Source organism: Lepisma saccharinum, chromosome 2 (assembly GCF_977018435.1).
Source record: "Lepisma saccharinum chromosome 2, izLepSacc3.1, whole genome shotgun sequence".
NCBI classification, from domain to species: Eukaryota; Metazoa; Arthropoda; class Insecta; order Zygentoma; family Lepismatidae; genus Lepisma; species Lepisma saccharinum.
In genome coordinates, this window is record NC_139230.1 from 203,657,638 (window position 1) to 203,685,028 (window position 27,391).

The following is a 27,391-nucleotide window of genomic DNA, read 5'->3' on the forward strand; positions in this document are numbered from 1 at the left end:
TTCAAACAAGGAAGGTTCCCATCATATTCATCATTATTTATACATTTTCATTTTATTTTTATCATGAAATTTGTTCATCACATTTTGATTTTGACAGAGCAGCCATGACTCATGCATGGCACATGTGAAAATGCAGAATACCTCAATTGAACTAAGAACTTTATGGGAACTGCTAAAGATTGAGGTATAATCAGGATGCTTGATAAGCACTAACCTCTCAAAATAGGCAGACAAAGAAGCACGAAATAGGCACTAAAATTGATGAACATTGACATTTTTCATCATGTTCCTGAACTAGGCACTCACAGAACAATTATCTTCGAAATAGGTGCCTATGACTAAAGTAGGCAAACAGCCATTCTAAAAACCACATATTCATTTCAGATATGGCCTGAAATGGTTTTTAAATGTAAAACCCTGTATTTTTCTGGCCAAGGAAGAAGAAAGGCATTTTTAGGGCAAATTCTCAGCCTACACCCAATGTTTTTCAAAAGTTGGTGCCACTGCATGTGTGTATTGATGACAACTCCAGGTTGTTGAAGGGACCGTCTGAGTCAATCGATGCAGCTGAACGAAGAGTGGTAAAAGTTAATGTAGAGTGGCCAGCCCCCCGATGAACATGCAGAATGACAAGGAGAGAGGGAGAGCTATTACTTTCTACACTCACCTGACCCAACCATGGCTGGCTGGTAGGTTTGCTCTGTGTTGTTCCTTGGTATATTGCTCAGCAGGCCTCCTGGACTCTGACATGGCACAGGTGCAACACCTGGTAAGTGTCTGTAGCTTGAGAGACTGATAACAAGGTGCCACTCAGAAATCCCTCAGATGCAGTCGAGTTTGCTGCTCCCTCAGACTGCATCCATGATAGCATGTCTGTGTACAGTGGGATGCACAAGAAATGCTCGGTAAATTGTCCATGACTATTTTAATTATTCTTTCTCTTGCAGCCTACATGTTTTGAATGCATGCACTTTTACTTATGCTGGAGCAGATTTTGAAAGTAGCTTGTTTCGCATTTTGTTTCTATTCTTGAAGCTCTCACTGAGCAAAACAAACTGAATAAAAATGATGTAAAATTTACTTGGTAATACTTTTGCATCCCACTGTACAACTGTTCTCTTTGTTCCAAAATGGTTTGATTGATTTGGTTTATTTTACTTCTTTTTTTACTGCTTTTGGCTAATCTCAAAGATGAGGATGAGTGATAATACGAGGCATATTCGTAGAGTAAGTACCGTTTGCAAACATTGCCGCCGTAGCGCTGCAGTCGCGACCATGTGAGTTCTCGCTGACCTCCTTAGTAAGCCACAGGCAGTCGTGGGGGCAGGTCGTGCTTTTCCTTCATAGGTTTATGAAGGTTTGAAATGTTCAAGAAAATCAATCGGCCTGCCGACTGTGAAATCCGGTCCACGATTCGTTTTCTCAATGCAAGAAACGTGAAACGGGTAGACATCCACCGTCAACTGTGACAGGTCTTTATTTATGATATTTAAAGAAGGTCGTGAGACAGTTCACAAGGAGCGGTCGGCCATCTGTTGTGACCGAGGATTTGGTGCGTGCGGTCGATGCGGATATTCGTGAAAACAGGCACTTCACAATATCGTCGCTTTCCATGGAATTTCCACACATTTCAAGAAAACAGCCCTCTACGAAATTGTGACAGATGGCCTGGAATATCGGAAATTGTGGTCAGCGTTTCGACGAGGATGACGACGTCGAAGCAGGAGTGCATGGATGGCTTTCATCACAGGCGGGAACATTCTATGACGATGGGATACAAAAACCAGTGCCAAGCTGTGACAAATTCTTGAAAAATGGTGGAAACTACGTAGAAAAGTAGTTTAAGGTCAGTAGAATGCAGTGCAAATAAAAAGAAGTACAAAACTATTTTACTTTATTTCTTACACCCTTTCGGTACTTACTTTCCGAATACGCCTCGTATGATGAAGGGACACTCCCAAACACCCATGCCTAGGTTGGGATTGGAACCCTGGACCCCTGGCATCTTAGCATGCTGTGCTAACCACTCCACCATGGAGGCCGGCACGTTCCACTTTTACTGAGCCCATTCTGCCATTTCTTCCCTCTACCAGGATGGAAAACCCAGCAGTTGCAAAAAGATCCCTCCTTTGCTAGCCATATGCTCAATGATGCCTGTACGATTGAGTCGGTGCACTCTGCAAAGAAGCTATATTCTGGAACTTTAAACGTTCACCCAACCTCCTTCATCAATACAAAATATCATTAATGTTCAGTGGAAATGAGACATATCACTACAGTCAATTTACATGCAAAGAAAACCAGAAAGGATACATTTTCTCGGATAATCTGTAGATAGGCTTCATGTTTTTGCTCAGCTCTTCACATTTTGCCATTAGCTGGTACATTGACTGCAAAGAGAAAAATATTAATTTCAGCCACATAATATACAAATTTTGTTTATAATCAACACAACAAATTATGGGTACTGAAATAATACAATAAGGTGTAACACTCTATACCAACAAAGGTCAAAGCTTCCAAAAATGATGTGTAACTCTCCAAACCCCATAAGGAATACATAGTAAAAATGATGCAAATTTAGTTTCAAGTGCTTGTTTTCCTCCACAATAACTCTCTCATCTAAAATGAAATTGTCCTCTGACAAAAGTTTGAAATGTGTATTTGCGGCACTATCTATTTCTCTCTATTGAGTAATTTATAATTAGACCTCAGATTTTTAGGTTCTAAAAAGTGTGCTTTTGGGTTCCTAAAATTGGCTCTAAAAATCATAAAAAAGGTTTGAAAAACCTAAAATAGGTTCTACAAATCTTAAGTTAGGCTCGAAAAATCCTGAAGTAGGTTAAAAAAACAAACTTGAAATAGTTCAAAATTCCTGAAAAATACTGATTAGGTATAGTCACCGGCAATGAAAATGGGACATCTATATCCTGAAATAAGCGCTATCTTGCAGTGGCGGTCCCTGTTCCCTCCTACTTATCGCCCTTTTTAGCTATTTAAGTTATCTATAATAACATAATAAGAACACTTCTTTCTCCCGAAATCAACACGCTGAAGAAAAACTTTCACCGTGACTGGATGTTTGTTTACTTCACCTACCCTCGTCGTTCCACCCTCTGTTGCGTGCCTGATGCCAAATATTTCTGACCACACGTGAAGGTAAATGATCCTCCTCCATCATGGAAGCTGAACACTAGCTGTTCCCTATGAGAGATATAGCGAATTTGTTTTCCTTCGAGTTTTTGCTATGTGCTAAAGTTTAATTGCGTCACAGTGACGGTTTTGAGTGTAGTAAGTCTATGTTTCCTAATCTCATTGCAAAATTGCATGTGTCAGTCATAACGAACTGGAAAAATCTTCTACAGTCTAAGCATCTGCTAAATGCCTTGGCTAAATGCTGTGAAATAGCTTCTGAGGGAACAGCTCGCGTCCACCTATTCCACAGCTCCAAGACCCATGCAACGGCAGGACAAGAATGCGAATGTTGCTAGCGTAGGGTTGCGAATTGTTGTATGATCGACCGGCTGAAGACGAAGGCTTTCAGTTCATTGAACTTTACAGAAAAGACAGAAAACCTACACCTATCCTAACTGAATAAAAAAGTAAAATGAAATCGTACACAAGGCATTTTCAAACAAGTTACTATAACTCTGTAAAATGATCAACTGGATACTCTTCCAGTGGCAAATTACTGTTGTCCTTATTTGTTCCTGAGAAGGTAGTTTGGAACAGTTCGGGGTTTTGTCACAATTTCTACAAATCTAGTGGATGTCATGAAAAAACTCGGCCATCTGATTGCCATTATTGCATTGAGGACGTTTGAATTACAAGAATGCTCAATTTTACAAAAAAAAATGTCAACTTAATCTAGAAATAGAGATATGGAAGACATTTCGACAAAAATAAAATTTCTCTGATCACTCAAATTGCATTTATTAATTTTTCCTTTCTTGTGCATCAACAATTTTGTTTTTAATGTTTTCTTTACATTATATCATATTTGCTTTAACATTGGTATTGTTATCCACATCACACCCGCAAAGCCAGTCTGAAATTTCATAGAGTTCTTTTCGAAAATGTATCTCAAAACCTTTTCCAAATTTTAACGTGCTTCATGTATGTCACTTCTGACAATTTGTAACATATGTATCATATGTTTATGTGGTTCATTTCAACAAGGGTTGAATTTTACTTGGTCTACTGTATTATATTACAACAGGTATGGGAAGGGAGGGGGCAAGTGCAGGTCACCTGTCCCCTGCCTGATTTAGCACCGCACACCACTGGTATCTTGTATAACGTTATGTGTGTTGTCTAACCCTATGGCGATGGCAGAACATACCCTTGGAAATTTGCTATTATAATCAGCTCTTCGCCGTATAGGCAACAATAGTTTTTCATGTTATCCATAGTCAAACTACGCAATTTTGTATGTGAGGATCATCGTATATGCTGAAATGTTAGTTTCCAATGAGTGAATGCCACAAAGCACCAAAGTGACGTGAAAGTGAGCAGGACAACACAGATCAGAAATTAGGACTTTGGACTGTACAGGTAACCAGACATTTTGTCTTGTTTAGAGCTTTGAAAAATCTCCATGGAGTTGGAGGAAGGGAAATCGACAGAGAATATGTTTCAAACATGTTCAGTCACTAAATTTTTTCATGAGCAAACAAACAAACAAATGCCTGTGTGCGATATAAAAATCCTGTAAAACCCTTTAAAAATATATAAAAACATAAAAAAAGGTTTGATTTACGCACATAAACCTAAAATAACAAGTCACCTCATGTTTAGTTAAAAATGTACAATTAGTGTAATATTTGGCACCATACATATTTACCTTTATGTTAGAATCTACAGCATCACAGGTTTTGCACACAGCATCACGATATACTTCCAAGCAGTCAACTGTCAAGGCAGACATCTACAAGAACAAATAGGTATTTGTAATGAATGCATATAAATATCCAACAGTATATTTTCTACTTTGAACACCAGCATGGCATTACAGAAACCATGTGGGCATAATTGTAAATGAAACAAGACATCATATTAAATATAAACTAGGGCTGAGCCGATACCAGTGGTATCGGTATCGGTTGAAATTCATCTACCGATACCAGCCGATACTTTTCCGGCAAATAGGTCTTTCATAGGGTTCGCAAAAATGCTATGAGACACTTTCGCAGAGTCTAATTATCCGGGAAATTGAGCAAAATTCAAAATTTCTTTTTATTTTGCACGAAAAACTATATTTTGTGATTACATAATATCTATTTTCATATACTGATTAAATTCTTGAATATTCTAAACCAAATTTCTTGCTAAATTAATGCATATAATTGGAAAATAATATTTACACAACAGTATTGATCAATTTTATGAACAAAGGTTAATTATTGCAATCTTCAAGTATCGGCATTGGTATCAATATTGGTTCAAAGTGGTATCGGCTCAGCTCTAATATAAACATATCGGCTCCTGTGATCGAAAATGGTAAATTATCTCCTGATTTTATTTCAAGAGTCTCAATCAAAAGTCACACCATAACAATTATCACCCCCTTGCAGGTATTTACTACTTACTGATCCTGCAAAATCAGTAAATTCATATACTTGTCTATTTGTATGTCTATGATGCATTTCTTTTGTCACGTGAGACAAAAATTAACTAATCTCATGAAGCATGTTTAATTCTGGAACTATGAAATATATCTGCAAATAAGCATGTTAACAATTGAAAATTGGAGTGCTCAAGTTTGTAAACATGATAATTCTGATATTTTATTGTGGATTGTTTGAACTTCCATTCCTCTATCATCAATGTTTATCACAGTATAGTAACACAAAGAAAGTAAAATAAAATAAAAGTACTTCTGGCATTGACATCACTATGTCAGATGAGCGGCTATATAATGGTAAAGAACCGTACATCTAAAAATTAGAGTTACATCATTAATATATCATACTCTCGTTATGTGATCTTACGTATAAAAAACTTAAAAAAACAATGGTTGTTTTTTGCTTACATTATGCAGTACCCCAGAAAGGTTTTCTGTGAGAGTATCAACAGATGTTGCCACTTTTCGTGCCTCAGCTTCCAGGTCATTCAGCACATTTGGATCAATCACTGATAGCTGAGGCATTAGTGCTTGCTTGTAAAGGCTTGGGGTTGAGCTTCTTGAGCCAGGAAATGGCGGAGTATCTAGAATGAAAATTAATGAATTAAATACATTTAGGCAGAAACAGGATACATTAAAAAAAAACATGTGCCCAAAATCTCTTCGATGGTGCAGTGGTAACATCATCACCTTCTAATCAAGGTGTCTCTGGTTTGATACCTGGTGGAGGCAAAGAGCAATTTGTATCCCACTTTAAAACTGTAGGTCCTGTCCTGATTAGCCTTTCTGTGCATAAAGTAGACTTACGATATTGGTGGGAAAGGTTTCAGGGGATGATTTATTGGACTCCACGTGGACCTGACATGTGGTTGTTAGGGGGAAAACTGATCTTTCGGAACTTTCTTTGATGTAAAGTGAGATTGGAACCAGGATGAGGAGTACACATTAATATGTTGCAGTGGAATTTTTATTATTACACCATGTTATTTATTTATTTTATTTATTATTATTAAACACAACTTGGGACCAGGGTTTACCTCGACGCCGACAACAATTAATATCGTCAGTATCACCAAGCCATAAGCTTGATAACATTTCGACGGTTTAACACTCACCGGAGGATCCTTGTCAGGTCTTGAGGAAAGCCCTCGATACACAGAAGAGTCCGATCCGTGCTCGGTACACGGCCAACGACACACCCACTTCCGCGAATGTCAGGTAGCCCACCCTGCAGCTAGGACCTCAAGAAAACACATCTGCACTCTTCGACAGACAGACCAATCTCAAACTATGTTCATAAATAAATTCCATAAATTCCATATTTCTGATGTTGCTTTTCATTTAGGTTAATCATGGCAATGAGGACGGATGATGATTTTAAAAAACAAATATAATAAACTATGTATGCCTTGGCAGGGACTTGATCAAAAAGAGATTGGAAGTCCAACATTAAAAGTTTCAGCTGCTGATGCTTCATTGTATCTGTAACACATTTTTCAATTAAGTAATTCAGCAGATTTTACACAAAAGTGATTTCTAACACATGAAATATTTACAGCATATTGTTAAAATATCATTCTACAAAAAAATTAAATCTATGTGAATGCACATTTTAACAAAGAAAGGTCAACATACTGGCATATTAACACAGAATACTGTTCCATGTTAGACCTTTTCTATACTGATATTGCTGTTAAGAAAACAGTAAAAGATTGGAGAGTATGAAAAAAAGTAAAGCCAGAATGCACCATCCCATGAAGGAAGGCACCACATATTCTCAAAGTCTTATGCCACATACGATAGGAGCCAGGATGTCACGTATAGCCTAAATATCATCTGGAATTATACTTTCCTTTAGACCTACAGAAAATTTAAATGAACCTATATTGCCCATGAATAGGGTTGCCTTAAAGATGACACTAAACCTGATACTAACTCATTTTCCTTCAGTTAGAACCTGAAAACATTGCTTTTATTTTGCATGTTCAGGCCTTTTTTTTTTTTGTTTGTTTGCTTTTCGGCCATTTATCAGTCACTTTTGTTGGATTTTATCATCCTTGAGGCTTCTTCTTGCTGTTTCCATGTTGTTTCATGATTTTTAAATTCATTTGCTAGCATAACTTACATATTCAAATTTTCTAACTACATCAATAATTAAAAAAAAACAACAACAACACAATATTATTTTTAACTGGAATTTTTGGCATAATTAATTGTAATTCACTCTATTAAGCTTATGGTTCATTTTTCCATTCAGTTCCAGCTTCCAGACAGGTGGCGAAATCGATCGCGAACAAAAACTGCACGGAAAAGTAAACTGCAAGCTTATCAGAGTGAATTTATTACCTCTATCTGCATAACCACCAAATGAATATCTTTATAAACAATATAATTAATTGTGGTAATTTTATTTTCCCTCCAACAAACTTAAGTAAAAATATAGAAAAGTACATTAGCACTTAATTACTTTTATTCCCTTTGCTTCGGTAGTTTAAACAACCAAACAACAGGTTTTATCAAATTATTCAATTACTCTCTTGTAATTTATGAAAAAAATCAAGCTTTCATTTTAAGAGCAAAGGTAATTTTTAGGTCAATATCTAATTATTTAAAGGTCATGCTACAGGTCTTTTTTTTTTAGATATTTTAGGACATTAACTTTCAAGCCTTACCCATGAATCACATGCAGTTACAAGTATTGTTCTGATCTCTACAATAGATTCTTATTCCTATGCTGAAACTAGACATGTGCAATAAGGTAATTAAAACATGTGACGAAGTTCAACATTAGTTGAAGGAACATCATAGTTTTCTCATGACAGAAGTTTTAGAATTACAAGTTACCTAAACTTTTTTAATGCACAAAACATGCAAGACTTTCAAAATGGGTAACAGTTCCAAATGTTTAATGATATTTGCAAGTTTCATAGGAGAAAGATGAAGTATCGCAGAGTAGTGTTCATTATTGTGAAAGTTTTCAGTGCTGCTTATAGGGAAAAAAAATCCAGAAAGTACCCTACTAACCATCGACAAGACATTCTTCATATACTGTCATCTTGAACACAGACTACTGCCAGATGTACACACACATAAGGCTAAAAGGGGCGTTGTGCTTGAGACCAGCAAGAACGTGATGAGCTGTTGAAAGCATTTTTGGATGTTATTGTAATGCCTATAGCCCCAAACCTGACGTGCCTAACCTAACCAAGAATGAATTTAGAGAAGTTACTTCAATGCTGAGTGAGTTTCACACAGCTTGAATCTATTCCTTGCATCTCCGAAACCTCCAAACATTTTTGCAATGCAATGGAAAGTACTACGGGTGTGCGGACAGAAATTTTTTTGATCAAGACTGGAAATTTTTTAAATCCAGACATTCAGGATGGGAAATATTCACTATTTCACAAGAAAGTTGGGAAATTTTCTGGACGAGAAATGTTCAAAATTTCCCGAAAGTCTGAAAATCTCAAATTCTACACAAAATGTTCACTTTAAGTGATTGTTTTTGCATTTCTGGAATAAAAACTAACAATTTATGTAGAATGTAGAAAATGTCGAAAATTAACGACTTTTTAAAATGGCCATTCGGTACTTCCCAACTGCTCAGGATCCAGAAAAGTTGGGAAGTCATTTCCCGAAGTCGGGATTGGGATGGGTATCTTTTTTCCCGATCCCAGTCCAGACTTTTCGGGATCCGCCACACCCCTAGAAAGTACACAATAGTTCAGTGCACAGTAAACAGACTGATTCACAAAGCCTCTTTGTAGCCCATGCACATGACCTAGATGACGGTAACAGTCTGAAACCAAGACAACAGTAAACAAATGATTGGTGGCAAGAAAAGAGTCATAAAGGAATATGCAGAAGGTAGAAACCAATCTCAACCAAATACTAACTAACTCACTCTCTAGCATTCTTAAACTCGAAGGTTTATGGCTGAAGCAACACAAGCATTCCATCTGTCCCTATCCTGGGCAAGATCAATCTAATCTTTTCCATCCTTACCAATTTCCTTTTGGTCCATCTCAATGTTATCCCCCCCATCTTTGTTTTGGCCTTCCTACAGGTCTCTCACCACCAGGTTTCCCAACAAGAATCCTGTAAAAAACTTCTTTCCTTCCACACGGCACACATGGGCAGCCCATCTAAGTCTTTTTGATTTAATTATTCAGTAAAATTTTGATCTTCGGGAAACTTATTTCTTCAATTTTACAGGAGAAAGTGCTTACCAAACTGAGTTTCTGTAGACTTTTGAAAGGTCGTGGAAGTGTTTTTTCCCAAGTTTGAACTTATTTGGCTGGTAAATCATGTATTTTTCAAGATTAATGTCTCTCCGATGCACAAAAGCTGTTGCCTCTATGTCCTTCCACTACGTGAACCAAATGTTGCGTTTGTTTGATGATGTAACACCCGGTCAGTGTTCCAACCATGCCGTTCTTTTGCAAGAACATGACAATTTTAACTATGTTTGCCTAACCTAAAGTAACCTAACCTTGCCGTGCATGGTTTGTGGGGCTATCAGTAAATGGTGTGTGGGGAAACAGGGTGGCTACAAACAAGCAGAAATGAAATTCCCTGACTTTTCCAGGTTTTCCAGGACAAAATTTACATTTTTCCCTGACAATTACAAACTAAAATAAATCAATGTTTTTGCAAATGGAAATAATAAACTCATACAGATCCAGGTATGGATTTGTTAAGTACCAATATTATCTTCTACGAAATTTACTTAATTTCTCTATTCTCTACGATTTGAATTCAAACAGCAAAATTGTGAATTTGGAAAATTATTACAATTAACAAGCTGGGAAAGGATTACGGAATTCTATCATACGCAGTAAGTTTAAAATAAAATACTTGATTATTTTTAAAGTTACGACTAAATGAGATGAGAGTGAAGAGTGATTGATTAAGAAATACAATTTGTAATTTATTAGTCTCCTTATACATTCTCGGTATTATATGTTGATATTTCCACTAAGGTTTGGAACCATCTGCTTGCAAGAACCATGAGTGCAGACTCATTTTTCGATGCATAAAGCTACTTCTCTCTTCTCTGTAAAGCAAACAACTTAACTCTTGCATATAAGTGAAACAACTGAACTGTACAAAAGAAAGTGTCATATTTCCTTAAATTATCAATAGGATTTCTGCTTCAGTACAGTATAGTGAAGTACTGTGAAACTGACAACATGCAGTTATACCATTATTGCTGATGTAAAGGGTATGTAGATATTAGAAATTTAACGCAAGGAATTTATAGAATTGCATTTTATAGGTACCTGATTTAACTAACATCACATTAAAACAGGAACACTGTTAATAACAGCTTCTGAAAGTTCATATATCCTGAAAAAAGCTCCAACGGTGCCTACATGCAGCACTAGTGGTCAGAGAGCGAAACACACACATGCAGGCAGGAAGAAGTGGCATGTAGCTGTAATCTGGTATAGTTGCAATGCAGCCATTTTAGGACAGTTCTAGGTTAAAGATTGCAGCTCTCATACAGTCTCCCACTGACTGCGATGTAGCCTACGTGTAGTAATCAGATTTTTGCACGCTCATTTTGTACAGAGCCACCAGCAATCATGTGAGGTGTGCAGACCAGACTTCGTGAGTGGTAGTATGGTCAGACGATGGTGCAGACAATTCACGGAAGGCCAATCGAATGTGCACAACCCCATACAGCTGAGTACATGCGGGCCCTTTGCATCACTTCAAGTGAGAGATCTTGGACCACTCCCTGTACAGCCCTGGCCTTGCATGTACCGACTTCCATCTCCTTGTTTAACAAATGACAAATTCCAAAATGATCTGGGGATGTTCGAAAGAATTCGAAACTCAATGTGGAATCACATACAGCATTGCATCTAGATGGAAGGATGATGCTTTGAACACCTCCTTAAACAGGTACGAAAGAGGTTTCTGGCAGGACAAGGATTTGACAGCTACACTGCGGTAGAGATAGTTCCAGTCCTTGCTGTCAGACACATATCCCATGGGCATACAAAATTTAGTGCCATGCTACGACAAATGCCAGAACAACGGTGGTGATTATGCCGAAAATTAGGTTAGGACTCTCACTATTACTAACGCAATAAATTACAACTGATATTCTTGTTTTATTTATGCCTAATTGGTAGGGACCTTGATTTCTTGTTATTTTTTTTTCAAATTGGTGTATTTTTTTTATTTTTTACTATTCGGTGTTATTTTTCCCAAAATTCACATTTTCATTTTAGCGCATTTTCTGGCAAATATATGAAATTATACCTCCATGGTGTTTTTAAACTACTGTTTCAAATTGTAAGTCACATGGCCTATGCCTCTTCATGAGAGTTTCATATCTTGAAAGTTTTTTTGGGAAAGTTATTTTCCATACCTCTTTTTTAATTTTAAGGTCAGGGTTTTATCATGGAATTTTCCCCATATAGGCCTATACTGAAGGGTGCATAATGACCATAAGTGGTGACGCACCCACAAAATTCAAATCAATCAATCTCACGTGACAGAAACCAATATATTATGGTACCAAAAATTGGCATTATCTTTTTTTGACTTGTTAGTATTACTTTTCCTAAAATTCGCGTTTTTGTTTTAGAACATTTTTCTGCCAAATATACCAAAACTTAATACTCCATTGTGCTTTTAAAGTATTATTTTAAATCGTAGGTCACATGGTCTACATATTTTCGTGACAGTTTGATATGTTGGAACAGATTTTTTTTAAGGAAGTAAAAGTAAAGTGCTCCCCTGCAATTTGCCATGAAGGTGTATAGGGGTGTGGAGTTAGGGCCCCACACTTTCTTGATCACGGCTGAAGGTGGGGATGATGTGATCAGAACCACACTCCTGGCTACCTTTATCCCTCAAAGTTTCCTCCAGGTACCCGCTTGATATGACGCTGGGTGGGCACCGGAGCAGTTTGAATAGGTGGAAAAGATCTTGATTCTCACCTGCAGAGGATCGACCCTGGGTCTCTCGCATGGTAGTCAGATGCCCTAACGACTGAGCTCCATTATTTCTCGCCCGACAAATACCAATGGTGCGCACTTAGCTTGGTAATTCAAAACACATCTCGCGCGAAAAATACTGAAGATGTGGCTCCCGTGTGACGGTAGATACACACTCGATCTCCTGTTAGAACCCTGTGATGCAAATGGTTTTGATAAAAGTTGAAAAAATCATGGGAAATACATGATTTAATGTGGCTGTCGAAATTATTCCATGTATAACAAGCATTATAGTTTACTCTCGAATAAAATGTTGGAAAACTTGCACGTTCTACGTACACAAAAATGGCCTAGAAAAGACAAGAATATTGGATTTCATGGAATTTTTCATTGTTTTAGGACTTTTTTTTAAAAAAAAATTGCTAAAAATGCCAACAATTTGCATCTTATGCCAAATACGCATTATTTCGATATTTCGAAGAGACGAAAAATGTGTCCAGACATCACTGCACATTCATAAACACAACTTTGCAGTAATTACCATTTTTCACGGTTTTCGCGTTTGCGAAAAATCAATGTCCCTACTAATTGGAAATTACTTTATGGCCACCCCTCGTATCAATCAGTAGATGGAAAGTGAAAATTTAGCAGGGCCATCAGAGAAAAGTCAATTCTTAAAGAAAATGATTTGCTTTTATGATTGAATAATTCAAGTAAATATGATATTTACGTAATTATTAGTATTTTATTTCATAATATTGGACATTAACTTCACTCAGTGAGAGATTAATGACCATCTCTCACGAGTTTAAACAGACAGGACAGAGAGTGGCATTAATTTCATTGCAATACTGTTGTTGTTGCAGTAAATTTGAGGTTGGGGGCATGCACTTGCCAATTATTATAACGTTCACCAATGCAGATTTACGTTTCACACCAATGATGCTATAAATTAGCGAAAATTTTGAATTTTCCTACTGTCCGGTGAGTGTTTCCTTTTACCTTATTTGATTTTTACTTAGCCCTTTTGGCCCTCCTTGCTTTTATCCATTATATATATATATATATATATATATATATATATATATATATATATATCCCGTTTTGTTGGATTTTTCTTGATATCTAAGAATAGTGCAATGTTATTGTAAACGTGTTAACTTGTGAGAAACCAGTAATATGTCAGGTTGATGAAATAAAACCTTCATAAGCACTAATACATTAAATAAGGTGAAGTGAGCCAGAAGAGTAATAAAATTCCAACAGAATATTTGCAGTCTAAAGCTCTTCTTGTTTATGCATGTGATTTTTGTTGGATGTTGCAGTCCGTAGACATCCAACAAAAATCAATTCCATAAGAGTGCCATGCATGCAATTTCTGTCACATGTTGTAGTGCGATACTTTGTCGGGTGGCGATATTCGTTTCCATGTTCCTTCAGTTTGTCCAACAAAATGCCTTACTACGACGTCCGACAACTATCGGATGGCGCCACCCGCTCCCATCCCCTCCATCTGTTGACAGTTCTGTCCCCTTACTACTCCCATACAGACAAGAAAATATGATAATTCAATGCATTTTCCACGTAATATTTAGAGGCTTAACACATTTTTCTGCCCCTCCGGAAATTTATATTTCTCTCTCTCTCTCCCTGCCTCCCCCACCTGCCATCACTGATTTCAGGCACCGTGGTTGTGTTGTGCATAAAGGGGGCCTAAAAGTTGAAGCTGAAACTTAGCAACAAGATTTCCTGTTCTCGTGCAGAGTTCCATAACGATATCTTAAAAAAAAAAGTCAATCAAGACAAAATCCCTGACTTTACCCGGTTTTCCAGGTCTGTCGCCACCCTGGGCAAGTAGGTATTTTTCAGTGAAGAAGGTTGGAAACACTGCATACCCACTGATGATAGACAACGCTAGTCAAGATTGCAAGCAAAAAACGGAGGAACAATAATTACTCGATATGTGGAAAATTGAAATTGTTTTCGTGAGAAAAGCGAAATTCCACCTTCAAGAATCCTTAGCAATGCAGAATATGTAAGTACAAATGTGAAAAATAACAAAATAAACAAATTTGAGACATTTCGCGGAGATTGAAATTTTAATAATTATTCTAATAATATCACAACTAAATACACATTAAGTATTCACTAAGACTCTGAAGTACATGTTAACAGACATCGAATCATGTAAAAGATGCCAGCGTGCCATGAATAATTCGGAAATAAACAAACAGAACTTGGGCCATATGATTGGTATTGCAGGCGTTGAAAGGATGATTAGGTCATAGTTTTAGGAGGTACCGATAATGGACCTACAAATACATGCTGTAACAATAAGTCAGCAGTAAGAACACACTGAATCACATTATACTAACCTCCTTTCTTTGTCACTGGGCTGGAAAGTTTAATTTTGTTTTCTAAGTCTTCAGCCACAAACAACACCATTTCACCTTCCTGGGTTACAGTGCCTTCCAGGTGCAGGCTACCTAAAGCCTTTTTCACTTTACTCACATCAGATGAACCACCTGCTGAATCACCTAGCTCGAGTTTATCAGGCCGTTTGCTGTCACTATCAAACTGAAGCTCTTCAAGAAACTGACCACATTCAGAAGCAAGTTTAACCTTTTCCACATGAGTTGGAATGTCCAATTCTGAACCTGTTGATGCTGCTAAAGAATGGTCCTCCGAGATTGAAGCATCTGGTGGGGACAGTTGAGAATCAAATGAAATTTCAGAATATGATGCTGTCATTTCATGTAACTGGAAAAAGAAAAGACAGAAACATTTATACTTAAGATCATTTTGAGTAAATTACATGCAAAATGTTATACTCTTTTTAAAATTCCATTCACTTATTGTTATTGTTGTAAATTAACAAAATCACACAATCAATTGTGTAGTCTTCTTTCCTGGTAATGTCTTTAAAAGCAATACAATTCCTCCCTCAAAAAAGACTGCTTCAATTTGAAGTCCTCCCACTCCTGCCACAACTACATAGTAATCTGGATTTTAATGGCAAGTAAAGGTAAAGTTCCCCATGCATGCATATAGCCAGTGGCGTACGCAAGGGGGGGGGGGGTTACCGGGTTTAAACCCCCCCCTTGAGCTTTTGAAATATTATGGAAAATGCTGTAAAAAAATTAAAAATGGCTAATTTGTCACAGTCAAAGATCTGCGACAGTAATAATAATAATAATAATAATAATTTGAATTATTATTTCCATGCAGCATGAAGAAAAGCACAACATTCCAAACACAATCTAAGCGGCCGCAAAGTTCAATTTTGCAATTTTTTTTGCAAAAACTCGCGCAGTGACTTTCGCGAGAATTGTGAAAATTCCTTGCTTCGTCCTTATTGTAAACGTTCTTCCCGGTACTGATTTCACATCCCCTTGTGAACTCTCAAGTGATGCTGAGTCTATATCCGAAGAAGTGCTTTGTGAATCACCTAGAAGTGATAAATGTGTTGGAATGTCTATAAACTTACTTTTCAACGAAAACATAGACTCAGTGGAATTTAGCAACATGTATTCTCGTGCTTCATCATCCTGGGCGAGTTCCATATGTAAAGATAATGTAAATTCCCCCGTGCATATAGCACTGTGCCATGAAGGCACACGTAGTGGTGTGGTGGGCCCCAAAGATTCTCGATCTCGAACTATTTTGCAGGTGATGTGATCAGCACCATGCTCCGGCAGCCTTCATCCCCCAGGGTTTTTCTCTCAGGTACCCATTGCTATGAGGCTGGGTGCGGAGACAAGGATGGATAAATTCCAACCAATTCCGGGAATCGAACCCGGATATCCCACGAAGTTGTCAGACTAGACCAGCGTGGCTCCTTGAATGAGTTTCATATTTCGATTATTTCAATAAATTTAATATATTTGCTTGTTTTTATGTATTTTCTTCACACTTAAAATGTCTCACTTATCATATACAAATAACCGTTGACTAGAGAATTATTTTGTAACAAAGAAACAAAAGAAATGTAATTTTGTTCTATTTCTTTCATAAATAGTAGCTGCATTAGTAGTAATTATTAGTAGTAATTAAACTAATTAATTAATTAATTATAAGAATTATTAATTAATTTATTATTATTATTAATTAAAGTATAATAAAACAATGGTAATGTGAATTTGTAGAAAGTTTTCGAAATAACACCCCCCTTGATGAAATCCTGCGTACGCTACTGCATATAGCAGTGCGCCATGAAGGCACAATTAGAGGATGTAGGGGTAGAGCCCCACACATTCTTGAGCTCTGATATTTTGGAGGTGATGTGATCAGCACCATGCTCTGGCCACCTTTATCATCAGGTACCCATTGATTTGAGGCTGGGTAAGCCCCAGAGCCACATATGAATATCAAGTCACGTGCAAAATGTACTCATGGCAAAGCTTGGTCTTTGTTTGTTGTGGTGGCATCATAGTGGGGCAGAGGCTTGGACGTCTGCAGGATTTTTTCCAGGGAGGGGCAAACAAGTCACATTTTCCCCCAAAAAAGTGTAGTTCCCTAAAAATTGCTTAAATTTGATTTTATGGTGTTAATTAATTAACACACATTATTGTGGCTAAAATGAAATTATATGTGTGAAATACATCATTTTTGGTTGACTTTCATTTCCCATGGGGGGGGGGGTGCACGCCCCACCCTTGCCACCCTTCCGGACGCCCATAGGCAGAGGGCGGGTGCCACAGTTCACAGCCAAACGAGTGCACGAAAGAGCCAGATCTGTTTTCCAAAAGAACGAAGTTGGCAACAGTGATCGGCAGCTGTCCCAGCGAGAAAGACCTAGGGGAGATTGTTCCTCTCTCCCTTAAGCATTTCTACTTACGTAAGGGAGACGTAGTAACCTGAGAAAGAAATTAGCATTCAATCTTAATTGCACATTATCCATTGTCTATTATTTTGCCTATTATAGATACTATCAATACATTTCGAACGAGCACCTTTTCTCTTGTCTTAAAGTAAGCATATTTCTTTTTACTAGTGGTGGGGATCACCTACAACGTACCTGTGATTTTAATGCGAATTCGGTGTGCAACAGCTAAAATAATATGGAAAAAAATACATGCGTTCACTGTTATTTCACCAGATTTATCTTTTTAACGCTTAAGCAATTCAGGGAAACATTTGCTAAATTTGTACATGCAATCAGCATTATTTTCTTGATTCGCTCAAGTTAATGCACAATGACGATCAGCTGTTCAGAACCTACCCTTTCTTCGTCAAGATCAAGTGTTGATATGCAATCTTCTGATGGAGAATGCTGATTCGACGCTTCTGTGGAAAATTCTGGGTTAAACGTTGTGACTTCATTTTCATGTTGAGTTAACGCTTCTAGCTTTTCCCCTAAATTTGCCATTTTTGTTTTGTGTACACATGCAAATCCCTCTCAAAAAAGAACACTGCCGACATATAACAGCAGAACAAAAATACAAGTGTTGCCAGATTCTAGTCAAGTAAAGGTATTGAACTTGCTTTCAGCCATTCCACTTTCATGGCAATAAGAATAAAACATGAAGTAGGCGTAAGTTTACAACGACATGCAGTGTATAAGAAGTATTTATGGCTATTTTGGCTCTAAATTTACACTTAAACCTCTTAAAGGAAATTTCTGGATAAATACAACATAGAGGACGAGAGAGCTACACAGAGCAACAGTCCACCGGAAGAAAGTGCACTCGCGCGAACGCCATACTTGTAGCACAACAACTTCCGGTTCGTATGCTCTCAACATGCAGCTAATGGGAGCTGAGATTGTGTCATGTATGAAAGGAACGAATGGGTGTGTACAAGGAGGATGTAAACTACGATCAGGGCTAAATATTCTTTCACAGATATCACTTCATCCATTTCCTCGAAATCTAGGGCGCCAAAATTATTGCCTTCAAGCTGCCAAGCGTGAAAATGGGAAACCCATTAGCAAGAGTAGACTCCGCAGTTATGACGACGGATGTGCAGGAACCCAAAAAGTCGGGACCGATCCAGACTTCGGAAAATCTAAATAATAGAGTTTAAAAGTAGCATATTCCCTACATAATTTATGTTCTAAATGTCCGAAATTTATTGAAATTAGCAGTTTTTATTCCAGAAATGCAAAATCATCACCCGAGGGTGAAATTGTGTGTATAATTATCATTTTCTTTAGTATCGGGCAATTTTGAATATTTTCCACCCCTGTAATCTCCCAATTTAGTAGGGAAATAACATTATTTTTTTCCCAGTTTTGAACGTGAGGACTTTAAAAATACCCTGTCCTTATTCCTTCCCAACCAAAAATTTTGCGTCCCACACCCCTAGAGGAGAAATAATTCAAATCGCGATTTTCGCTGTTTTATTGATATGAGCAAAAATATTCAAAATATGCTCGGTCATAGTCAGTTATTTTTACACGTTACGTTCTTGAAGAACATGCGAACTGTATTAAATTTTTGTGTATCCAGAAACAAATATTATTTTGTGTAACCAACCAAAAGAATAATAATTGTTTGTGTAAGTGCGGGTACTATTATTAATTTTCGTCTTATGCAATGGAAATCTCTTCAATATTGATAGAGAATAGGCCCTAGGTTTGAACACTGGTCAGGCAATGGTGTGTCATTGTGTTTTTCCAATCATTAATTTTTTCAGTTTATTATTCATCTTCATCGCCATGTTTAACACAAATGGCAGAAAATTGACTTAAAGTGAAATGAGCGTTTTGTATTTCTGCGTTCAAACGGGAACGAAACAAGTGTGCATTGCCGCATCCCTCTGACTCGCCCTGACTGAAGAAAGAAGGAAAGAGCTCCTTTTTCGCTTTATATATGTTCGTACATCTCGCACTTTTTTCACTTAAAACATAAATGTATGCATCCAAATATTTACATGCTTTACGAGCTCTCGCTGTGTAGGAAAAATTACTTTCTATTAAATATGTAGGCTACAAATATCGTCAAATGCAACGACCAGGCACGTATCCAGGAATTCCTTTCGGGGGGGGGGGGCTCAACACCATTTTTAAGGGGTATAGTAAGAACCTCACAATTGTATGTTTAAGACCAGTGGTGGCAATTGGGTTACAAAACAGGGGGGGGGGAGGACGGTGCAAGGAAAGTTTACTTTCTCTTGGTAGACAAGGCTTAACATTAAGAGGCCATAATGTTAAGGCAAAAAAATGGGGAGCAACTATCCCTTAAATCGTCGCCACTGTAAGGCTGTCATTTTAATCAGAAAGTGAAATGGGAACATTTTTTACCACTCGACTCCTCTGTTTCCTTGCATTAACATTGTGTGCCGGAACCATCTCAGTATGTGTGTTTGTCCGTTTCTTCTCATCAGGCATAAAAACTTCTATGGTGTCTTTCAGTGTTTTTACGAAGCTGTTACACATGCATGGGATGGACAATCCATTCGACAACGCGAGATTTAAATTGTGGGCTGCAAACTGGACACAGACAGATCTCGAATATGTATCTCTGATTCGAGCCTAAACACCACTAACGTGTTGTCCTCCCATGTTTGCAGCTCTTATAAAAGCCGAAACCCACCAAATTGTTCAGATTCAGGCCTTAGCACTCACAAGTGTTCAAAAATGCCTGTCACAGCGGAGCTTCCGCTGTCTTGTCATATATCGGCACGAAACAAAGGAAGTCTTCTCGAATACAGCTGGATCACGAAACAATTAATGCACAATGAAAACCCTTCCGTTCCCAACACATCTAATGTTTCGTCTCCTAGTATGATCAAATGTTTATTCATTTATCTCCAGTGACGTGCCCAAGGGAGGGTTGGTGAGGTCATAACCCCATTTGACCCAGTATTCCTTTTTTTAAAAAAAAGAAGAAGAAGAAGAACGTCAAAGACAGGAAAAAAATGGCAAAATCAGGACTGACCACCAAAAATAGTATGCGTAACTCCTCTCCCTTCCGAAAATCCTGGGCACGCCACTCTTCATCTCGGACACATTTTTTAAAATCAACTCACCAGAAGTTTTTATCATTCCATATTGGAGATTGAAGGAAGATGTGTTCTTCCTGTAGGTTTGGATATGATACTTTAGGGTGCTGTCGTCTGCCTGCCTTCACACTAACCTTAACAAGGCCCTAATTTTCCATCCTTGTGACTTGGATTTTCAAGACTTAGGAAGTTTTCAGACCGAAGGGACACGCGATACATGTCGATTGGGATGGGCCAATCAAAAGCAACGATTCACACAGTAGCGACACAAAAGGCCGCACAAACCTAATTTCGACTTGTGAAATCCTCAGGCGACACTGTGTGAAATCTCCCTTATTAGGCCACTGTCATTATCACCTCGAAGTAGTAGCTCTTGTTAACCACAGAATTAAAAAATCCTCAACCGGTGGGAATGCTCCTCAGTTTTCTTCTCTCTCCTATATTTTTTGTGCTTGTTCACTATACAGGCAACACCTTACGATTTGATATACAGGACATGTACTATGTAGACAATTTAACGAAAAATCAGTTGAAGTCAAGGATGACCAGGTGACTCAGTTTGTAGAGCTCTGATTCTCGTCCTGGTAGTGCCTGTGATTTCCGCCTAAAATGTCTACATATGCAACATCTTCTTGCTTTCTCTTCTCAACATTCATAAATTTTCGGCTGTCTCTTTATGGTAGTTAAGTGTTTGAATGTATTTTGAACCCAGTAGGCTTAAACAAAAGTATTTTTTATAGCATGAAATTCTCGGACTGCATATACGAAATTTAGTTCTGGCAAAACTAAATTATCACTCAAAACTTTGATTTTCAGTTGATCTATGCAGCTTATCTCTGTTTTAATAAACCACTCCAAAATCCAGTACTGCAGAAATATTCACTTTAGAGAGAGAGAGAGGCCTTGATCTCTTCGGCCCTCGACCCGAACTAGCACTACATTGAGGCCCCGGAAGTTCTACTGTCGTCAATGTCTTCATTTTCGAATCACTATATCTTATAAAGCAACCAGAGGACGCTGACTGATCACTAATCGACTGTATGAATTGTCACACTTACCTCTGAAATCTCATTAACCGATTCTTTGTAGAGATGAACCGAAAAATTGAATCCGCGTATTTATATCCTCATTATATTCTAGAACGTTCCACAGATAAAACGATTCGTTAATATTGACAGTAGTTGACTCCTCTCATTCAAGAACGTACCCTCTCCCGCCTTCCAGAGATTAGAAATTACAATGAATCGCCCTACGTGTGGCGCTACCTTTGTTGTGCAGCTTCCAAATGCTGACAAGTCTCTACATAGTGCTCAAGTGCGCTGCGATAGCACCGAAAGAGCAAGAAAAGTTTACGTGCAATATTATCAACAACAGGATTATAGAACATTCTCCGTCTTGCCTCGATAATTGTCTATCTCCTTAAATCAACGTCACATTATTCAAGAAGCCAAAATCCTAATTTTATCTAGTGTAAACAGAAACATTTCCTGAAGGGGGGCTCGAGCCTCCTGATTCCCACCTTCGATACGTGCTATTGACAATAATAGGGTTATAGAACACTCTTCGTCTTGTCTCGATAATTATTTCTCTCAGATTTATAAATTTATTATCTTCACATTATTCAAGATGCCAAAAATCTAATTTTATCTAGTGTAAATTGAAAAATTTCCTGAGGAGGGGGGGGGGGTTCGAGCCACCTCATCCCCACCTTGGATACGTGCTATTAAAAATAACAGGGGTATAAAATATTCTCAGTTTTGCCTCGATAATTATTTCTCTCCTTAAATTATTTTCAGATTATTCAAGAAGCCAAAAACCTAATTTTATCTAACGTAAACTGAAAAATTTCCTGGGGAGAGGATCGAGCCCCCTGTGCCCCATCTTGGATACGTGCTATTATCAATAATAGGTTACGGAACATTCGCGTCTTGCCTCGATAATTATTTCTCTCCTTAAATTATTGTCACATTATTTTATTTCACACCACAAGAAACCAAAAACCTCATTTTATCTAGTGTAAACCTAAAACTTTCGGGGGGGCTCGAGCCCCCTAAGCCCCCCCACTGGATACGTGCCTGGCAACGACGGTCAGCAAATGGATCTCATCCTGGAATAATGCCGTATTACTTCCTAGTTGCTCATCCAATTGATATGAAAAGGTCTCTACTTTGCCCAGATATCTCTTCTTCTCCTCGTCGTTAAGTGCTTTTATATGATACATTTCATCCGATATACAAGACGAGAAGAAAAGCCACAAATACGCGCTTGAATTACCCGGCCGCCGTGAACCGGAAGTTGTTGTGCTACAGTTCCACAATCGATTGTGCCGTTCGATATGTTTTTGTTTACTCGTGGATAGCCCCTATACTGGGTATAATAACGTTTTGTATTGCTCTTACACCTTGCATGAGCATAGTAATGAAGCAGATGCAATATTGTATTTATGGAATATATTCGAATGTTGATATATCCTAATGTTTGTTGATGGGTGTTTCAAAATTAATTAAGCAAAATGTAAGTAAGAAAATATAAAAATAACTTTTTATAAATTGCATACATATTCATATAGACGGTGTTAAAGGCGGAGCTACTGCGGAGCATGCGCATTCGTCTGTTTTCCCTCGAACATCTGGTTCGCTTACGATGCTATGGACGTTAATATGAAAGGGTAAAGAGGAGTTTATTTTACAAGGAAATACGGTGTCAGCTGTGTATCATATGGTTGCACAGTTTGATTGGGAACAAATTTATTGAGTCAAGTATTACTTCGTAGGTTTCCTAAGGACTTAGACGAAACCTGTGGATACAAGGCGAACGAAGAAAGGATTTGTACGACTTGCATTTTGTTACAAGCATGTTGATCTTTTATCTGCGTATTGTGTTGTGGTGAAAAGCACGCCTCTTAGTGAGATTTCAAACTGAAGCGACACGCGACAGCAGTGGTTCATACAGTAGTGACAAGCGACACAGGCCCATTTAGTCTATAAATAAGCATTTACCGCTCATGGGAAAACAAGTCTCAGGCGGCACAATACACGCCATTGGGAATCTGAGCGACACGTGCAACTTGTCGTGTCGCTTCGGTTCCAAAAATTTCATTGATCACTGAGGATTCACTTTTAAGTGGCACGGAGATTACACACCGAAGCGACAAGCAACGGCCCCTTTACTCTATAGGAAACAATTCACCTCGCATAGGAGTACAACAGACCGAGGCGACACGATGCATGGTTCTGAGAAAACAGTCCAGTCCAAGCGACACGGGCATTTCCTCGTGGTGAATTGGTTCGAAAGAAAGCTCTCAGACCGCAGCGATACGTGTCTCTTGGAAACCAACATATATATATATATATATATATATATATATATATATATATATATATATATTAAAAAAAACACCTTCCGAATTAAAGCGACACGACAAATTGCAGGTATCGCTTTCATGTCGCTCGGACTGGGCTGTTTTATGAATACCGTGCATTGTCTTGCCTGTTATTTGCGCAAGCGTGACTGGTGAATGGTTTGCTTTAGATCGAATGCTACTGTGCGAAATCCCGATATCGCTTGTCGCTTCAGTCTGAAAACGCCTTTGTTGTTTGATGTAAATTCGTGCAAGTTAAAGTGGTATGCCATATCATAGGCATACTTTATAATATAATAATGTCACTAGTTTTATCCCTCACTTTTCCATTTACAAAATAATTGAGTATATCTAAACTAAACTTTCGTACGTTTTGAGTTCGTCGTGCGTGTACATGAGATACTTGTATGAGTATGTAGTATGCTATACAACTGGCGGCCACAAAGACACGTCATATTTTAATAATCTGCTCTGCAGTTGATCATCCGACGGATTCTAGACGCCAACTCCTTCATAGTAGAACTTTAAAAAATACCTTTCTTGACTATCGTCGCACAACTGATGAAAACAAGCGCCCATTTCTTACTTCGTATGCCGGTGAATCTGCACTGGCAACAACGGGGACTGGCCTAAACCGGAAGTTCCGGGGGGACCGGGCAAGACCTCACCAATGTTTATGTTTACATTTTTAACACGGTCCATACATTTCTTTCATGCAGTCATCGTTCTCTAGGCAGGTTTTTCACTGCAACCTCCAGGCTTTCCGATCTTGCGCTTCATGTCATCGTACCGACTGAAAACGCCGACCAACAGTTTCGACTACAGAATTTAGGTCTGAGAACACTTGTCTGTAGATTCCTTCCAGGTAACACCATGAAAGAAATTAGCATCTCTGGGTATGACGCCATATTGAATACCTTACCATAGGGCTGGAACAACGGATACAGCAACAAATTTGCATATGATACAAGTCCTTTAACTCACTTGGCATTATACAGTAATTAAATACGTTTGCACACTGAATAAGATACACAAAAGCCCACATCCGATAGGCTAGCTGAAAAATGTTCTTCCCGCTGCCGCGAGCCGACATGCACCATGCCGTTGTGTTCGAATATCACGCTCCCAGAATTCCGCGTTCTTGCAAGAAGCTCCCAGCGGGAGTAAAATAAAAACAAATTACGAGCGGAAAGCAATACTATTTACAATCTTAAACATTCTCCCCCCCCCCCCCCCCGTTGGAATGCCCAGCATCCAAACTAAATCATGAAAGTTCAATTGATCTTCCCATCTGGAAGAGGCACAATCTTACTGAGAGCCCTTCGGCACACTCCATCCTTGGTGCGAACCACGGCTACACCAACTAAATTTTCTTTCCCTGGAAACACTTCTTTTATAATGCCCATTTTCCAGGATAATGGAGGTAGGTTGTCTTCTTTCAGAAGCAAAAGTAGTCCTGGTTGCAGGTTGGGCTGCGTGGTTGTCCACTTCTGACGCTGTTGCATACCATGAAGATAATCTCGGGACCAGTTTCTCCAAATCCTTTGTTGAAACTGTTGAACTCGTTGCCACCTGGAAAGTCTATTTTCCTTGAGATCACTTAAATCTGGTTGAGGAAAGGAAGTTAGTGGACCACCAATAAGAAAGTGGCCTGGAGTGAGGTAATTAAATTCTTCATGATAGTCAGGTAAGGATGTAAGAGGTGGAGAGTTTAAGCAAGCTTCGATTTGGCACAAAAGAGTTGACAGCTCTTCGTATGTCAGAACAGCATTCTTGGCGACTCTACGAAGATGGTACTTCATGGATTTTATGGCGCTTTCCCAGACACCACCGAATGATGGGCTACGTGGAGGTGAGTTTTTCCACTGAAAGTTTTCTTGTGCTGCATACCTTGGAATGTCTTCACTGAATCCTTGCGATTGAAATAGCAATTGAAGTTTCTGAAGTTCGTTCTTCGCTCCTTGAAATGTTGTGGCATTATCGCTGATAATGGTGGAACACTTGCCTCGCCTTGCTGCTATGAAAGCTTCAGAAGTAAGGTCTGTTACTAGCTCAAGATGTATTGCTCTCGTGGTTAGGCACGTAAAAAGAGCGATGTAGCATTTATTTGTGATTTTACTCCTGATTGACCCTACTTTGATGACGTATGGTCCGGCATAGTCTATGCCTACATGATTAAATGGCTTGCTAGGTGTAACTCTGATGGATGGGAGCTGTCCCATTAGCTGTTGTGCTGCGGATGCCTTCAAACGATAACAAGTTAAACACTGATGAATGATTTGCTTAATAACTTGTCGTATTCTAGGTATCCAGTACCTTTCTCGAATGGATGAGATTAACAATTGGGATGCTGCGTGCATCAATCGTTCATGCTTTGATGCAATTAGTAGACGAGCGAAGTGACTTTTTGGATGCAAAATGATTTGATGCTTGCTGCTGAATTCGAAGTTGCTATTTTCTAGCCTACCTCCGACACGAAGAATTCCCTGATTATCCAGAAAGGGGTGTAAGTCCTTGAGGATACTTTTGTTGGATACTTGCCCTTTGGCAGTGAGATCATTTATCTCTCGATGAAAGAACGAAATTTGTGTCATAACGACGCACGTTTGAGTGGCATCTTCAATGTCAATTGAAGTAAGTGGATCGGATTGTTTGTTACTTGCATTTTTACACTTGCGAATGAATCTTTTACAGAGCGCTACAATCCTTAACAATTTGAAAAATGTAGAAAAATTGTTTATTATTGCCTCTGATTGCAGATGAGACACCAGTGTGGTTACAGGAAGCTTTCGTTGTTCAGGAACATCTTTGTTGTTAAGACTTGTGTCAAATGATGATGATGGCCAGCACGTTTCATTTTCTTGCAACCAAGCTGGACCATGAAACCATAGCGAATGATGATAAAGATCTTGAGGTTTAACTCCACGGAAGATTAAATCCGCTGGATTATCCTTGGACGAAACATGTCTCCATTGATAAGTTTGAGTAAATTCTTGAATTTGCGCTACTCTGTTGGATACAAAAAGCTTCCAGCTGCTTGCTGGCGATCTGAGCCATGCCAGAACTATTTGGAAATCTGTCCACAAATAAACATTGTCAATATTAAGTCTCAAAATTGGGAGTGTCTTGTTGAGTAATTTGGCCAATAAGACTGAAGCGCACAGTTCCAATCTAGGAAGAGTGGTATTCTTGATCGGGGCGACCCGTGATTTTGAGCACAGTAAGTGAACTTCGATGTAACCTTCTTCGTTTGCTGAACGAACATACAAGCAACTGCCATAATTTTTCTCCGATGCATCGGAAGACCCATGGATTTGTATATTCTTGACACAACCAGGTGTTAGGATGAAACGTAGTATTTGCATTTCACTGATGACTGGTAGCTGAGAATGAAGATGAACCCATTCAACGTGCAGGATTTCTGGAAGTGGATCATCCCAGTTTATGTTGTGAAGCCACAACTGTTGTAAAAAATACTTATACATTACAGTTACTGGTGAAAGTAGTCCA

General features: G+C 38.4%; 2 protein-coding genes across 4 annotated transcripts in view; both read right to left on the reverse strand.

The window, feature by feature from the left end:
* BORCS6 (BLOC-1 related complex subunit 6) overlaps positions 1–27,391 on the reverse strand; it is a 179,345-nt gene that overhangs the window by 1,859 nt on the left and 150,095 nt on the right. The window contains exons 1-5 of one of the 3 annotated variants that reach the window (XM_083117911.1): positions 17,594–17,716; positions 14,952–15,336; positions 6,032–6,207; positions 4,844–4,927; positions 2,314–2,390 (exon numbers count right to left, since the gene is read on the reverse strand). In XM_083117911.1, the coding sequence (XP_082974037.1) occupies positions 2,314–2,390; positions 4,844–4,927; positions 6,032–6,207; positions 14,952–15,327 (713 nt within the window). In that variant the 5' untranslated portion in view covers positions 15,328–15,336; positions 17,594–17,716. Of the gene's footprint in view, positions 1–2,313; positions 2,391–4,843; positions 4,928–6,031; positions 6,208–14,951; positions 15,337–17,593; positions 17,717–17,797; positions 18,000–27,391 lie in introns of those variants that run through there. The other 2 variants (XM_083117909.1, XM_083117910.1) reach the window with 2 other exon arrangements.
* LOC145983833 (uncharacterized) lies at positions 25,156–25,683 on the reverse strand. The gene has a single exon (XM_083116878.1). The coding sequence runs from the start codon at positions 25,681–25,683 to the stop codon at positions 25,156–25,158; it is 528 nt and encodes a 175-aa protein (XP_082973004.1).

Bases quoted from the DNA above. Each gene is read 5' to 3' on its own strand.
- LOC145983833 (XM_083116878.1), bottom strand. From the start codon at position 25,683: ATGAAGTACCATCTTCGTAGAGTCGCCAAGAATGCTGTTCTGACATAC.